This window comes from Microtus pennsylvanicus, chromosome 2, assembly GCF_037038515.1.
Source record: "Microtus pennsylvanicus isolate mMicPen1 chromosome 2, mMicPen1.hap1, whole genome shotgun sequence".
In the NCBI taxonomy this organism is placed as follows: domain Eukaryota; kingdom Metazoa; phylum Chordata; class Mammalia; order Rodentia; family Cricetidae; genus Microtus; species Microtus pennsylvanicus.
Genome location: NC_134580.1, coordinates 119,513,153 through 119,529,485, shown reverse-complemented (window position 1 = coordinate 119,529,485; position 16,333 = coordinate 119,513,153). Strand labels below are relative to the sequence as shown.

At 41.2% G+C, this 16,333-nt stretch overlaps 1 protein-coding gene across 6 annotated transcripts in view; it reads right to left on the bottom strand.

The window, feature by feature from the left end:
• Macrod2 (mono-ADP ribosylhydrolase 2) overlaps nt 1-16,333 on the bottom strand; it is a 1,861,794-nt gene that overhangs the window by 151,989 nt on the left and 1,693,472 nt on the right. For 5 of the 6 annotated variants that reach the window (XM_075962323.1, XM_075962324.1, XM_075962327.1 and 2 more), the window contains exon 11: nt 9,207-9,290. In XM_075962323.1, the coding sequence (XP_075818438.1) occupies nt 9,207-9,290 (84 nt within the window). The remainder of the gene's footprint in view (nt 1-9,206; nt 9,291-16,333) is intronic. The other variant, XM_075962325.1, reaches the window with a different exon arrangement.

Sequence of the window (16,333 nt, the reverse complement as noted above, 5' to 3'; positions counted from 1 at the left end):
TGGCTAATGGCTAAAGAGAGTAAAGCCAGGTGGAAAATCTGAACAGAGATGTAAAGAGAGAGAGAGAGAGTAGGCAGAGTCAGGGAGATACCATGTAGCTGCCAAACGTGACAGATACCTCAGAACCTTACCAATAAACCACAAGACTTGTGGTAAAATATAAAGTAATAGAAATGGGTTAATTTAAGATGCAAAAGCTAGCTAAAAATATGTTTAAGCTATTGTTCAAACAATATTGCAATTAATGTAGTTTCTGTGTGATTATTTGGGGTCTGGGCAGTTGAGAAACAAACAAGCTGCCTCTTCCTTCAATTGGAGAACCTGATTATAGTGGTGATTATTGTTTTTCAAGAAGACCATGTAGTAATCACAGGTCATAGAGAAGGCTACATCTTGTACACTGATTCTCCATATTTAGCTATCAAGGCCAACTGATAATGTTTTTTCTATAGTGACCCCACACAACTGCCACCCCAAAACTTATTTTTGAATATCCATTAAGGTAGGGAAACCTCTTGAAGATTTGATGAATGTCAAATCTAGGGCAATAAGAAATCATGAATCTATAACAACATAAAAATAATCAATTAATTAATGAAAAGTTCAAAAAGTGATGTGATGTTTGCATGACATGGTTTCATTACAGTCTCCTGTAAGATTCTCATCAGTTACAGAGCCTGAACTAGCTACTCAGGTAGAAAGCCTCTTAGACAACACCATAACCTAATGAACATTATCCTAATGAGACAGACTGAAGTCAATCATGTCACAGAACAGGCTGTGAACACCCCTACACACACACACACACACAACAAACAAACAAACAAACCAGTCACTTCTGAAAGAGGAGTGCAAAGATGCTTAGGTGGGCTCCTGTCATGGAACAACAACAGATAAACATGGGCTAGAAATACCATGCATTGCAACTGTCCTACACTGTTTGATAGTGTCAAGAATCCTACAGTCAAATTATATCAGAAGAACCATTCTAGACTGGAGGACAAGGACACATGACATCAGGGTAGGGTCCTTAGCTTTGCAGAGGATCTTTGGTTTATAAAGAACATCACTGCGGAACTGATGAAACCTTGCTAGGGTCTAAAAGCAGCACTTTATCAGTATTGGTGCTCTGGTGTGTGTGTGTGTGTGCTTGCATGCATGTGTGTGTGTGTGTGCAGTGACACTCATCCTTACAAACACAGGCAGAGGCCAGAAGCTGATGTCAGTTACCTTTCTCAATTGCTTCTACAACCTCAGTTTTTTGAGAGAAGGTCTCTTACTGAATATTGTGCTTGACATTTTATCTAGGCTGGCTGGCCAGCAAGTCCCTCCCCCACCGCATCCCCACCCCCAGTGCTGGTGTCACACAGATGTCGGGGATGGGGATCTGAACTCAGGTCCTCACATTGGCACAGCAAGCTCGTTACCCACTCAGATGACTCCAAGCCCTAGGCTTTGATCTTTTATAAGAGGAATGCTCATGCTCCTCTAAGATCCTCAGTGAACTATTTCCAGATGAGGGATGCCACAGGCTTGGCAACTGACCCTCTGATTATCTAGGAAAAAAGTTTGTTTTTGTTTCCTGCTTTATATTTTGCAATTACACTTTCGGATTGTCAGGAACTCCTAGAAGGAATGGTGCTCAGCTTCAAGCTACATGTGCTTCCTGATTTGCTGAAGGGAAGGCCTAGCTGCAGAGCCTGTGCCAATGGCATTGGCCCATTGGCCGAAGTGGCTGCCTTAGAAAGAAGGAGGAGCAAGTCTCCAGGGAAGAGCTGTTTGCAGCTGTTTAGGAAGTGCTCTCCAGGACCGCCCTGACACCATCTCCTTGTCTCTCTCCATTTTCTCACAGACTGTGTGTCTTCCTTCTTCCAGCCAGGGCAACGGTTGTTAGTGCTGAGTGGTGAATTCTCAGAATGGAAAAATGACAAATGATCCCAGCGGATTAGCTAGCATCTGTGCCCAAGGAGAAAAGTGTACCTTGGGTTTTGTGCATCGCTCCCTTGGGCAGAGTGTTCCCTGGGGGTGAGCTCATTCCCTAGACTGCCTCTGATGGCTCCAGAGCAACAAGTACAAGGAAGGACAGCCATGCTTGAGCTAGCCCTCAGGAGACTGTGGTGTGTGGCCAGGTAATTCTGATGTGGGTGGACAATTCTAAGGCTCTCTCTGGTACAGTAGGAAAGAACAACTCTACTGCAATAGAAACTGAGATTATGAAGTACAACCGCAATGTGAAATTCCAATACTGTTTCTTTTTTTCCTTTTAAACAGTCCTCATTAAAGACGAAACCTATAAAACCTCTATCTGTTGAAAAGTTAGGACCCAGTATTAAAAATCCTCAAGGTTCTATTGTCATGGTGCCACCATTGTGTGTGTGTACGTGTGTGTGTGTGTGTGTGTGTGTGTGTGTGTGGTGATTACTCAAATGCTTCATCCGCATAGCTAAGAAACAAGTTTTCAATAAAACGAAAGTAAATGGATGCGAACTTCATCCTCAGTTCTATATTAAAGCAGATGAACTGAAGATTTAAAGAGACATAGTCCAAAATAACTCAGAGGCATCTATACAACTTTTAAAAAAAAGATACCTTTAAAATGATTATAAAAAAATGCTCTGTGGGAATCTGTTCAATAGGTATTTTCCTTTGTTCTTTTATTAGCTAACTTTGTATCCACTTAGATGAATTCTTCAAACATTGACTGGGTTTGGTTGACAGTACCATATGGTGACTCACAACTCTCTGTAACTCTAGTCCCAGAGGATATGACCCTCTCCTCTGCCTCCTACAAGCACCAGTCATGCAGGTAGTTCATCAAAATCTTTCCAGACAAAACACTCATACATGTAAAATAAAATAAAACTAAAAATATAATTAAAGAGACTCTTTTCCATCTGTGCCCAGAGAGTATGGCCCTATGTGTTCTCATAAGTCCATGTGGCCATGAAAAGCATGATGCAGAGATTTTGAATTAAGATTATAAGTATTCACCGGGAATGCAGGAAAGAGTTCAGAAAGAATCATTTTTTTATATATCTGATGTTGATGTAGATTTTCAGAGTTTTATATCAAAGAGATACTTCAGACAAGACTAAATGGAGGATTATACTGCATTCTGAAGTGAAAAAAGTAAGATTTGAAAATGTGTTTCCTAGTGAGTTCAGGCTTGTTACCACTGTCTATGCCAGCTTCCCTCTCTCTTGGGGAGGAGATGAGATGTATGGTGGACATGAGAATGACCGTGTCACAGAACCCAGTGCTTCAGTTCCATAAAAATGGCGAGACTTTCTGCTGGTCCAAATATGAAAGGCAATATTATGTGCAGAAAGTCCCAATACAGCTCCCTTTTCTGAGATGACTGCAGCCTGAGACTGCCTCCTTTCAGAGACCTGGGATCCCAGCTTTTCTGTGTGTGCATCTGTCATTTTTTCATTCCCCTGTTGCCCTAGTTAGGTCAATCTCAAAGCCAGGAAGGTCACAGTCCATCCCTCTTCTTTTCTCCCTTTGATTATTTCATCCTTTCTTCCTGACGTTGGCAGTCATGAGTGACAGCAACTTCATGACCATCACTTACTAGGGAAGGTGCTGATTGAAACCAACAATGTGATAACAGGGAACCACCGTTCATGGGGGAATGAGTGCCTGAGAATCCATAGTATCCAAGTCACTTAAAATAATCTCCACACTCAGCTATTTTTGTTGTTATTGTTAATAATTTATAAGGTGGATACCAAAAGAGGTTAAGAATTCCTATAAAAATCCTTACAAAATAGGATTATAATATACTATAGTAAAAGTCATTTAAAGCTTCTGGGGTTACTTGTTTCTGGATGTTTTTTTCCATTTAATACTTTCAGACCATAGTTAAGCATAAGAAACTAAAATCTGAGAAAGGGAAACAGAGAAGGGGAAACTACCACAGTACTCAACAAAAGGGTGTGCATTGAATACTTGGAGAAACTCCATCTGGATGGCGATCTCTCCGCTGACATTTTGGAGAAAGGATGCTGTGGGTACCTTGGTATCATCTCTTCCCCCAGCTGCAGCGGATCCCACCCATTCTGTTACAGGTACATTGAGATTTCAGGAAGCACATCCCTCTCTGTGGAAGTCACTTGGCTTCACAAATATCTTGAGAGGGCTTTGGAGGATAGCACTGTAGAGTTCTATCATCCACCCTTGAGAAACACATAGAGAACAGGACTGAGGCAGAGGAGAGAACCTTGTTTCCCTCATCTTACAGAAACTGGAGAGCTGAAGGGTTAACGGTGACTGTCTCAACAGTAAAGTCTGATTGAATAGCCATAACCCTAGACTGCTTGTCCTTCCTTTCCTGACCTAGTCTGTGCCCTCCTTGAAGTTTTAGAGGTAGTAAGTGAAAGCAGAAAAAAGCACTGTTCTGTGCACTTGTGAAAATATTCAGCTAAAGAGCTTTCTTGAAAAGCATGATTTGCAGGAAAGATCTGAAGGAGAGAATGGGCTGGGAGGTTTATTTTGAACTAATGCAGTGGCATGGGGGAGGGGAGTGCTGAGTGAATGAACTCAAGGGAAATATGAGAGAAAGCCATTGACATAGGAGACTGAGACCATCCGTTCTAAACATTAGTTACAAAATATTTTGATCATATTAAAAGGAGCCTCAAGGATTAATAAATAAAATAAGTGACTTTTTGTGGGAGGGAACTTTCCTTGTTTGATATTCAATACGCTTCAATGCACTATGCTGGGTAATTTCTATAGAGCATCTTGTTGAAGTCTGCCTGTGATCACAAAAAGCAGGGTTATTCCTTCCACTGTAGTGCATGGGAACACAAGCCCTAGTTTAGAAAAACTTCCCCAAAAGGGAACCAGAATTTGAAAAGGCAGAAGGTCTGCTCATATTTTACTTAGCTGTTTATGTATAGCAGGGACAATACAGATATCTTATCACCCTACGTGGGATACCTCCAAACATGAGGAGGTGTGGGGTTAACAAACAACACTGACTATAGACAAATAAAACTGGAAAGCCTCCTGTTCAAACAAGACTCGTGGCTCACCTCCCCAGGCAAGCTTGGCTTCCACACCATAGAGATTATCACAATGCCGACGTTTTCTAAATTTGATTTGGAATCTGAATGCTAATCCTGCATCATGCCCACAGCTGCACGGAATGGGGAACTGTGGAGGACACAGCCATAAACCAAATGGATTGCCGGCTGTTTCTGCCGACATAGGAAAGCTCCAAGTGCTCCCAGATCATGGGTAACAGAGAGCAAATTGAAAGCAAGATGGCGGTGTCAGCATTTACTGAATTGTAATTTTTGCCAGAGAAATTTAGTTTGTTTAAACGCTTCGTATCTTAAAGTCTACAGGGCGACACCAGTCTTTTCTTCTCGAGGAAGCTGTCGTCCTCATTTCTGCTCCTTCAAAGCTGGTCAATCACTGAGCTCCTTTGAGTGATGGCAAAGTCAGAATTATGACCGCCTGATTTTACCCTTCACTGCACTTGTCAAAGAAATTAAATTAAAGATCATGCTTATGAATATAATGCATGAACTGCTGCATGGCATTCCGAGCGATAGAATGCCCCTTCCACCCAGCCACTCAGCAAACAGCATGTCACACAATACTCTAATAAACAGAGGAGAGGATGGAACGGAGAGAAAATTCTGCCTCTCAGGAAAGATGAGGTACATGTTCATGGAATCAGAAAAAAATAAAGCTCAGTAAAAGTTAATAAATCTTATGCTTACAGAATATTCAAACTAATATCATACTTTCTTTTTTCCAAAAATGTTTCCACCAAGAATTTTATCTGACTAAAGAGATTATTTACATTTTAATGTGCACTATAGTGCTGTTTGAGTTAGGGTCACCAGAGCGAGGGTTCCTGAAGAGCAAGTATTCCATGCACACTTGCGGATGGATTTCCCTGTAGAGGCGACTGCTGAGCAGGCGTCATAATAATAGGGCATTTGGCAAAAATATGACAGAAAAGTGACATCGGCCTAGTAATTTTTACAGAGAAAAATATGCTTTTATTTTATAAATTTGTGTATATAATGCAAATAGGCTCCAATATTACCTATAATCTTTTATGTTTTTTAAAAAGTCTTCCCCTCTGCCAAGATAATTTCTTGGGTAAATTACACACACACACCCACCCACCCCCCCCCACACACACACACATACACACATACACCTATTTCTCCATGTGTACCAGAAAATATGTGTGTGTATATTTATAGATAAGCCTGCATTTATATTTTTATTATTATGCCTGTGCTATTTTATCTAGCATTCATCTTTCTATTAATGTTTTTATATGACTCCTGACTACATAACTGAACTGACATTATAGCAAAGGTTCCTCTTAGACATCATCACAGAAGGAATTTGAATTTAGTTAGATGTAAGTCCATGGAGGCATCTTCTAACCCGATGGTCCGCACTGGAGAATGGCGCTGCTGGAAGCGCTAGCACACATCTGAATGGCCTGGAGGGTTGCAAACAACACGACTCGCCCCAGCTCGGGTCTCTGAACACGCTAATTTGGGATGCTGTTCTAGCATGTACGTGTCAGAAATATCCCCTGGTGATGCGGCGTGCAGATTAAAGTCCACTCCGAGAACCACTAGAGTCTCAGTGATGTAAGGCATAGAGAGGCCATGCTTGGTCATGAGTACAGTAGAAAATTTTCTCCTGCCAGTGTTAACATTTTATGGAGTCAACACAATTGCTTGTGTATAAACATTAGCAAATAAAATGGTAAGTCAGATAGGTATTTAAGGTCTTCCTAAACTGGTATCTTCAGAAATTTCAAAGAGCCAGATGTATGTATAAAGGAGCTCATAAACCGACTACAAAAGTCCCTACAAATGAAAGTCCAAGAAAATGCCAAGAAGAACCTGAAAACGAAAATTAACATAAGCTTAACCTTACAGAAGCAAAGTTCGCAGAAGCAGAAATGCGCAATGAAAACAGAAATAAAAGCAGACATGCGCAGTGAAACCAGACACAGGTAACAAGTTGTAAGTTAAGTGACTGCTTAACTAAAGAATGACTAAATGTATTTGCAAATAAAACTCTTTAAAAAGAAAAAAACAGCAGGGGGCTACTGAAGTGAAAAATTAAGTGAACTAAACATCACGTTGAGTAGTATTGGAAAGAAAATTAGAAAACTTAATAACAGACTTGAAAAAATAACCAGAAGGCTTCTGAAAAAGAGACAAGAAAAAGGGAGTGTGTGTTTGTGAGTGCATGTGTATGAATGCATATGTGTGTGTGTATGAATGTGTGTGTGTGTGTTTATGGGGGGCACAACATAGTTAAAATTCAGAAAGTAATGAGGAATAAAAGACAGCAGTAATAGGATATTATTTTGGTATTCATTTGGTGAGGAAAGGAGTGTGGAGTTTTAAAACAAGCAAAAGACGCTGACCCCCCATCCCGAGAAAGTCAGCAAATGTCAAAGGAATAAAAAGAATTGTGCACCTAACCACATCATATTGAAACCAGGGAACACAAAGGCACAGAGTACCTTGTGAAAGCACTCAGAGGGAAAAGACAGTGAAGGAAAACAACAGCTAAGTGGGAAATCACTTCTCAACCATCAGAGAACAGGCACAATTTGAGGGAACTAGCTTTGAAATGTCAGAGCGTAGCTGCCAGGTTCTACGTTTTATTCAGAAAAAAAGAAGTGAAAACAAAATCAAATTAACTACATTTCCCAGACAATAAAGTCAGAGAGAATCTACATGTGTAATTTTGCAAGATCACCTGTTTGGAGGGGGTGAAATTGTACCACTGAGTCATACCAGGATTAGAGGATGATGTTTCCCCAACAAAGCAATTTAAGGAGGAAGTAAAAGTTGTTCTAAAGAGTCGCAAGGAGTAGCGTGGAAGAATAAGTCACAGCATGTCTACATTTGTATTGACAATAGACCCCAGCCCTGGAAAACCACCTTCAATGGAAACAATGCATTGGTTGGCAACCATCTTTTAAGGGGTAGCCTCTCCAGGGAAAAACAACTGGTGTTTTGCTCCTAAGTCTTCACAAGTTTGACCTTCAGAGATCCCGTAGAAAAAGGTGCAACAATCACACCGACAAGGGTGCACTCGATAGTTTCCTCCTCAGATACTAGCAAGGCTTGCCATCTGATGCTGGGCAGAGCCTTCGACCTTCACCATGGTTCTACGAGTTCTGCAAATTGTTCTAACCATCTAAACACATTTCAGTGAGTGAGGACAGTGCTTAGCCTCATTCGTTCCTGAGATAGTCATAAGAGTGACAGTCATCACTAACAGAATGCCAGACCTCTGCTAACCAGCTAACCACTCCTTCTTCTTCTTCTTTTTAATTTTATTATATATATATATATATACAGCAACGATACCACCAGACTATTTTCTCACGAAGCACAAAGTGGAACTCCAGGTAAGTAAGCAGGAGATGTATGTATTCTGCAATCCGGAAGCTACACACCAAAAACACACCCACATTCGCCTTTCAAAAACAGTTTGCATGATTGTAGGCTGTCCTCAGAGACAGCATCATTCCTTCTGAAGCCTGAGCCCAACAGGACTTCCCCACTGACCACTAAAAAAAATAGAAGAGAGATGTTTGCAGCATCATTGCTGAGGTTTGCTTCTGGGAACCCTGAAAACATGTTCATGTGAAAAACAAATGATACCAATAAGACAATAGCCAGAAAACTGTTTGTCATGTATAAGCCTTGTCCCTCAGTTCCTCATGGTCTGAGGACTTCTTGGTTTTAATACAACTCACATAATTTCACCTTATAGAAATGAAACTATGCCATGTAAAGAACATGACTTTTTAAAATATATTTTTTTTAGTAACAACAAATCTGATTTCTCATATTCACAAAAGTTATTGAATGTATAAGGAAAGCAAAATAGGATTGTTCTGTGGCATTTTTTTTAACCCTTAAGAATATGTGTCACCAGGCAGTGGTGGCACATGCCCTTAATCCCAGCACTAGGGACACAGAGACAGGCAGATCTCACTGAGTTTGAGGCCAGCCTGGTTGACAAGAGCTAGTTCCAGGAAAGGCTCCAAAGCTACAGAGGAACTCTGCCTTGAAGCAACAGAACAAAAACAAAACGAAAAGAAATCTAAATGCGAAAGGTATACACATACTTTACAAAGGAAATGAAAGTTTGTCTCCATGGCATAAGTTTTGAGAGGAAGCAGGACTTACCTTCACTGGAGTCCTTTGAACTTTCTGGTTTCTTTGCTTTGCTCTTCTTGTGAGGTGGGGAAAGGCCTTTAGGCTCAAGCTCTTCTGGAAGTACAAATTTAATATTCTTATTTAAATATTTGCCAGTAATGTCCAGAACGTGTTAAAGTTTAATATATTTTCCTTCTTCTTAGTAACCTCACCCACCACACGCACACACTTACTGAGCCTTAACTACAGATCCACCTGTCATTGCAGCTGAACTAAATCTTGGCAAGGAACTCATATTCTCCATCCTACTACATAGACTTAAACTTAAGCTCCAATATTTTTCTGTAGACATCATCAATGATTCATACAAATGCCAAATCACACAAAAGTGCTACCTTAAAAATTGGGTAATTCTCCATATGAGCAGTCCAAAGGACTCTGCTCTAAATTTCAAGGCTTAGCAGAGACCATTATGTCTTTCATCTTAGTCCTCAAAGGTCGGCGAAATGAAATACAATGTCACCTCACTTTTAAGGTGACTGGTTCTGCTTCTCCTGAATGGGCTTCTTTTGTAATCTAGAATCTAAGGAGCCCTTTCCTATGTCCCCAACTAATCTGTTGTTTTTAACATTTTTTTCAACGTTTTCTTAAGCCTACCCACCGCAGGGACTAGGAAAGACTGGAGGGCGTCTGGAGAAATAGCTCTCAATCCACTCTATCTGATTAGAACGTTTGCTGGCCTTGAGTTACAGTTTCTACTTAATGTATCTGCTGTGCTCAGTGTTGGTGTCTTCTGCCTTTGTTGTCTCACATTTTTGGCTTGGGGTTGGATGTCTGGATGTCCTCTGCTTGCTTTTCCATTCCATTCTCGACCAGTTAGCAACTCTTCCTACACCCTAAGACCAAATGCTTTCACTTAACGCCAATAAACTTGTCGATATTCTATCTTCCTGCTGGTTTCCGTCAATGGGGAACCCACAAAATCTACTTTATGGGATCCTGGTATTCTTTGTGGGCTGACTCGTCCCTAAACTAAGGTCAGAATTACTATCAGCTGGCCTTCTTCACAGGTTGCCGGTCCCAAAGTCACCCTCATTACTACCCCGTGCAAGGCTGGGACTTATATGTCCTGCTTTCTCAGTCTGAATGGTTTCCCTTCCCTCAACCCACATCAGGAATCTCAAATCTAAAACCAATCAGAACTACCCTTCATGTGTACCAACCTCTCGGTGGTACTCCATGTCTAGGAGAATGGTGTTGCATACAATCTACCAATCAGTTCAAACTAAAACCTAGGTATCGCCATTCAAACTTACTCTCGCCTGTGTTCCCAAGCCAGCTGGTCATCCCATCTTTGCTCTAACAAACCCTAGACTCATCTATCATGAATGGTCCTGGCACCCGCATCAGCAGCACTTCCTGCTGTTTCTGAGTTCCTGTAGCTAGCCTTCTAATCTTCCCTTCTAAGGACCGTGCTTCCACCGCTGCACACCGTGATCTTTTAAAACATCAGTCAGATCTGGGCGCTCACCCACTTCCACCGCAGAGCACAATAGGCCATTTGGCTTTGTTGATATCTGTAGTTTCACCGCCCATTTGCCCTTCAAGTTTTTCTTCAATTCCTTCTTCGCTTTTATTTTCTATGTGTGTATGTTTTGTATGCATGTATGTTTATGCACCACATGGGTAAAGTGTCCACAGAGACCAGATGAGAGTGTAGGAACTTCTGGAACTGGAGATACAGGTAGCCATGAGCTACCATATGGGTGCTGGGAATAGAATCTGGGTCCCCTGGAAGATGATGCAGTGATGTGGGAGTGTCATATATCAATTTGTTGATTTCATTAGCTAAGCAATAAAGAAACTGCTAGGCCCATTGGATAGGCCCACCCTTAGGTGGGTGGAGTAAACAGAACAGAATGCCGGGAGGAAGAGGAAGTGAGGTCAGACTCGACAGCTCTGCTCTCCGGAGCAGACGCAGGAGAGACTCCATGCTACCTGCTCCAGGGAAGACGCACGCTATGAAGCTCCAACCCAGGATGGACTTAGGCTAGAATCTTCCCGGTAAGCGCACCTAGGGGCGCTACACAGATGATTAGAAATGGGCCAGAGCAGTGTTTAAAAGAATACAGTGTCCCTGTAATTATTTCGGGGCATAAGCTAGCCGGAGCAGGCGGCTTGGGGTATTGGGGAACGCAACCCTGCCGCCGCATCCATATTACTACAATGCAGTGCTCATAACTGCTGAGCCCCTAATCCACCTTCTTACTTTATTTTTTTTTGAACCACAGACTGATTTTTGCCCCAGGACTTTGCTACTGTCTCCCACTCCAGTGCCTCTAGTACATGTCTGCCTAGTTTAGGGGTTTTCTTTTTACTCTTTTTATTTTTCCAGACTAAATTTACCCACTGCCACACACACACACACACACACACACCCACCCACACACACACACACACACCCCCCAGTGTTATCTGGAATTATCTTGCTCCCTCATTTGTGTCTTTATTGTACACATACAACTAACTTAATGTTTTACAAGAAAAGTGTGTTTCTTTTTTTCACATCCCTCCTGTATCCTTGGTGCTGAGAAGTACAGTGAGAATCATTTTAGAGGCTGTTTTATTTTTGCTTCACTGGTCCTTTCTTTAAGTCCAAGATATAACAGCTCTATGCCTAACTCATTCTCTTAGCAGCTGTTGCCTCATGCCAGAATTCTAAAATCACACTACGGGACTGTGGTTAACTCATTTCTCCCCTTTCCTCTTTCATCTATTAAGAAAGAAACAGAACAACAAAAAATGTCCACGTTTGATAGATGTGCTATTAAAAATTTTGGCGTCACAGACTACAAAAGTGTGGGGCATAAGGGCTAAGTTTTATGTGGTCACAAGTCAGTCATAGCTAAGGTTATTACCAAGGCCAGGGTGAGAAACATCACCAATGACTGCCTTAGCAGCTTGCTGACTTCTGTCACAGGTATGAGATGCATGGTGACCCTTTAGAATAGTTCATAAAAACCAGAAGTGAGGTTTTTGGAACAGCTTATTGCATACAAATATCAGGTCCACCGAGAGTCATGGACCAGGCAAAGAGGAATTGTGATCTCACCATTAGATCTAGTCCCATTGTACCCTGAAGAGTGCTGTCCTGGAGTTAGGCAAAAGCCTCCAGAGATGAAAATACAACTTCAAGATATACACTTGGAGGCTTTGTTGATTGCATGCCAAGTTTGTGATTTCCTGCCTTAACAGAAATTCTTAGGGTCTAGGTGAAGTTTTCAGACGTCTGTTTGCCTACATTTATGTTCAATGGGCATGGAAGCTTGTTGCATAGAAAGGCATATGTGAAATTCATGAGCCTTTGATTGTTTCCTGATGCCCATGGGGTGCTCAAATAAAAGTCACTAATAAACATGACCTCTGTGCAAAGGTTCTTACCTGAGGCTCAGCACTCCCTCTTGGTCTAAAGGGAGCTGAAGGAGAAGCTGATTTTGTTCCTCTTTGCAAACAATGTCCTGAGCTTTCTTGATGTGTACTATTTTAGATTGCCTGTTTCTGACAAAGTCATGAATCTGGAGTTTGACTATGAGACTGAAACCTCTTTTGTCCTCTGCTCTAGGTGAGCAGCACTGTGATGGTTGATATAGGTGGAGCCCTGCTGCCTCAGATTGGTCCAAGTCAAGAGTGTGTGGCCTTTGAGATGGAAGGACATGGGAAACATTTGGCATGCCTGAATAAGGATGATTAAAGTTCTACTGAGGGAGAATGCCACCTTGAAGACGTATCAACTCCATTTGAGATGCTTCTGCCTCCATTTGCTCTAGGGGTCTGGAGACCACAGCAAAAAGTTAAATTGCATCAATTCTGGTGTAAGACAAACTTGGATTCAAATTTGGGCTCTACTTTTTAGGTAAGAATTAATTGAAGCCTCCTTAATCAAAGTCTTTCTTTGTAGGTTGTTGTATGAAATAAACGCATGCACATCTAGTGATCTGCACAAGAGAAGGCCCAGTTGAAGTCTGGTGTGCTCAGAGGTATGACAAGCCTGACCTGAGCCAGCTCACACCATCTCACTCCAGCTCTCTTATTGGGAGCTTTGAAAAGTGTGTGGCTGATATTATCATACTTATGAAATCATCATGAGATTCCCATTGCAACTCAAATCACCCACAGAGCCAACTGAGAAGCATGGCATTGACTTTAGATATTGAAGTTGTTATTCACTGCCACTCAATAGCATCTGTTTATCAGGTTGAGTCTCTCGAGTAGCCCTTCATTAGGTCAACTGTATTCTTAACCATCACTGTAGGTTTCCTACTCCTGTGAAGGGAGACAATGTATGGCAGAGGGAAAGCAAAAATGAATGGTCTTAGGAGAGAGCTGGACTCTTCTTGCAGACCAACATACTCCATCGTGAGATTATAACGAAACCAGCCGACACACCAACGTCTGGCAGGGCCAGCTGGAATGCTATGGACCATCCGGCACACAAGTCTCCTACGGTTTCAGCACTCAAACATTAGGAGATGCAAACGAGCTCCCCACACCTATTCTGTCTTGGCATCATGGATCATTGAGTGTGACTCGACCAGATGTTGAAGGCAGAACTCCCTGGATATCTGATGGGACTGGAATCAGAAATAATGAGAATACTCCAGACTGCAAATGCTGATTCTAGCTTGTGGAGATGTCCTTCCTTTCAACAATTTCTTTAAAATGAATCAATGGTTTGGGTAGTTAGATAACTCTGTTTAAGAAGTCAAGTCCCTTTGCCTAGAAATGTGTAGCTGTGGCACTGAGGCCAATGGTTCATTGAACATTAACCTGGCTGAAAGGGCAGAACCCCTATGGCTGAAGAATCCTCCAAGGACACTTTATGCAAGGCAATGCACAAGAATAACTAAGAATAGCACCGAACTCATTTCAAGTTAATCTAGGACAGATTTTTAAAAATAAGACATTTTACATGGACACAAGAATTGAAGTTTTTATAGAAATTTTATCTTGGTCTTTCTGTTTCATAAAATTCAAGTAGAGTTCTTGTCTTAGGTTGAATTCTCCCAGGTATAGATACTGGACAATGTTTTGAGTATAAGTTGCTAATTTGAGAATTAATCTCAGAAAGTATCAGAGAAGGACTAATGAAATAAGACAGGAGAAGGAAGACAGATACTTCTACATATATTCATGAACAATCCCCACCATGGGCATCATAGGCTAAACTCTATTAGGGACTTCTTGTTAAAGATACAGAATCATGATGTTTAATATTCCAGCTATATAAACATTTTCAGTGAGAACTTGAAATGTGCTTACTTAATCTGAACTGAGATGTGGACATGAGCTACGCATGGATGTCATAGGTTCAGAATTAAAACTTAGACATGACATCTAACCAAATTTCTATATTGATTATAGGTTGAACTGATAATGTTTTTGGATAATTGTGTTATATAAAATGTTGCTAAAGTTAATTTCATTTATTTATTTTTTAATATGAGTGCCAGAAAATATAAAATTACATCTGAAGCTCACATATGTCTATTGGTTATACTGCAATATACCCTAGAATGTGTCTCAGGTGTGTGTGTGTGTCTGTTTGCCGAGGTTTGAATCAATGTTCTTGTACAATGACACTACGGAGCTATACCACCTTCAAAGGAATCCTGGGAAGCTAACCCTTATTCATCATTGGTTTGAAGGGTACTTTATCCATCATTGGCTGGAGAGCTACTCCAGAGAAACAAACTCACTAGTACATTGAGTTTTCCTGCATGAATAGAGAAAGCCACTCAGCTGAGGACCATAAAAGCTATCATTAGAAAGTTTCCATTCAAAGCCAAGCATGAGTGCTGAGGGAACAGAGGCATGGCATCGGCAGCTGCTGCAGTCCCTCCTCTGCTACCTCTCTCTGTTCCTGCTTCTTTCACATTCTTTATCCACCTCTCATTTTAGCTGAGTTCATTGCCTCTGTAGAGAAGGGAACCTTATAAATCAGGCGTGTCTAGACTGGGGAAGAGAAGAGAGACTCTGTGGTTATTGGTCCAATGGACTTTTAAGAAGAACGGGAGCAGATGCTATTTCTCTAGGCAGTGAATGGATCGCCTCCAGAGGGACAGAATTAAACTAAGGCAGAGAATGTTAATTTTAATGAAGCCTCAGTTAATGAGAACCTTCACATCAGAATTTGAAGCTCTGGTCATTGGAGATGCTGAGACCAAGACTGTCAGTAACTTATAGGATGCTATGGACTCAAATTGTAGGGTACCCAAGACTAAAATCTTTGAGATATCTTTCAAATTTAAAAAAAAATTTGAAAGCATACCAAAAGTATAGTGGTTGGTGAAATGGGGAATATGGACCTTTTAATCTTATAATCTCCACAGTTGAGAAAAAGGCAACAGAAAGTAATAGCATAGTGAATACTGAAGATTTACCGAGAGCCAAGCAGTGTGGGCAGCAGTTAAGGTATATTGTCTCATTTAATCTTCTAACTGAAACAATATGGTGACTATTGTCACCCTAGAAGTGAACAAAGACTATTGTAGGAAGATACTAAAAGTCAATGAATGGTGTAGAACTAGAACTGTGTTTGTCTATTAATCCATGAATCACTATTTATGGACATACTGAGCAACCCCCATAGGCCAGAGCTTACACTTTTAACCACCAGGTTTCCTTGTGATTCTGGTCTCTCTTGAGTGGTTGTCATACATCTTAATAATAAGAATGGTATATGCTGCATATTATTCATCAAATAGGGCCACGGGTGCAGTTGAGGGTTTACAAGCTGTGAAGAACCATCTCGAAGGAGGAAGTGATGCTATGGGATTTCTACACCTTGACCTTAAGAAGATGAAACATCTCCCTGGCTCATTGATGCTTTCAAGATGAAATCAGCTGGTCACCATGTTAGATCTTCTAAATCACTTAGAGTGTTTAAGTTTGGAAATTGCCCCCAGTAAGGCTTCAGCTTATAGCTGAGTCAGTCATCATCCAGACAAGTAACTAAAAAACTTTTGGAATACGCCAGCCCCTAATGGAGGCCCAGATCATAGAGAATTGGGTGAGTAAATGCCTTCTATTCTGGAATTCTCAGACCCAGTGTATTAGCAAAGCAAACTGTTGTCTTGAGTACCAAGATGTGGTGATGA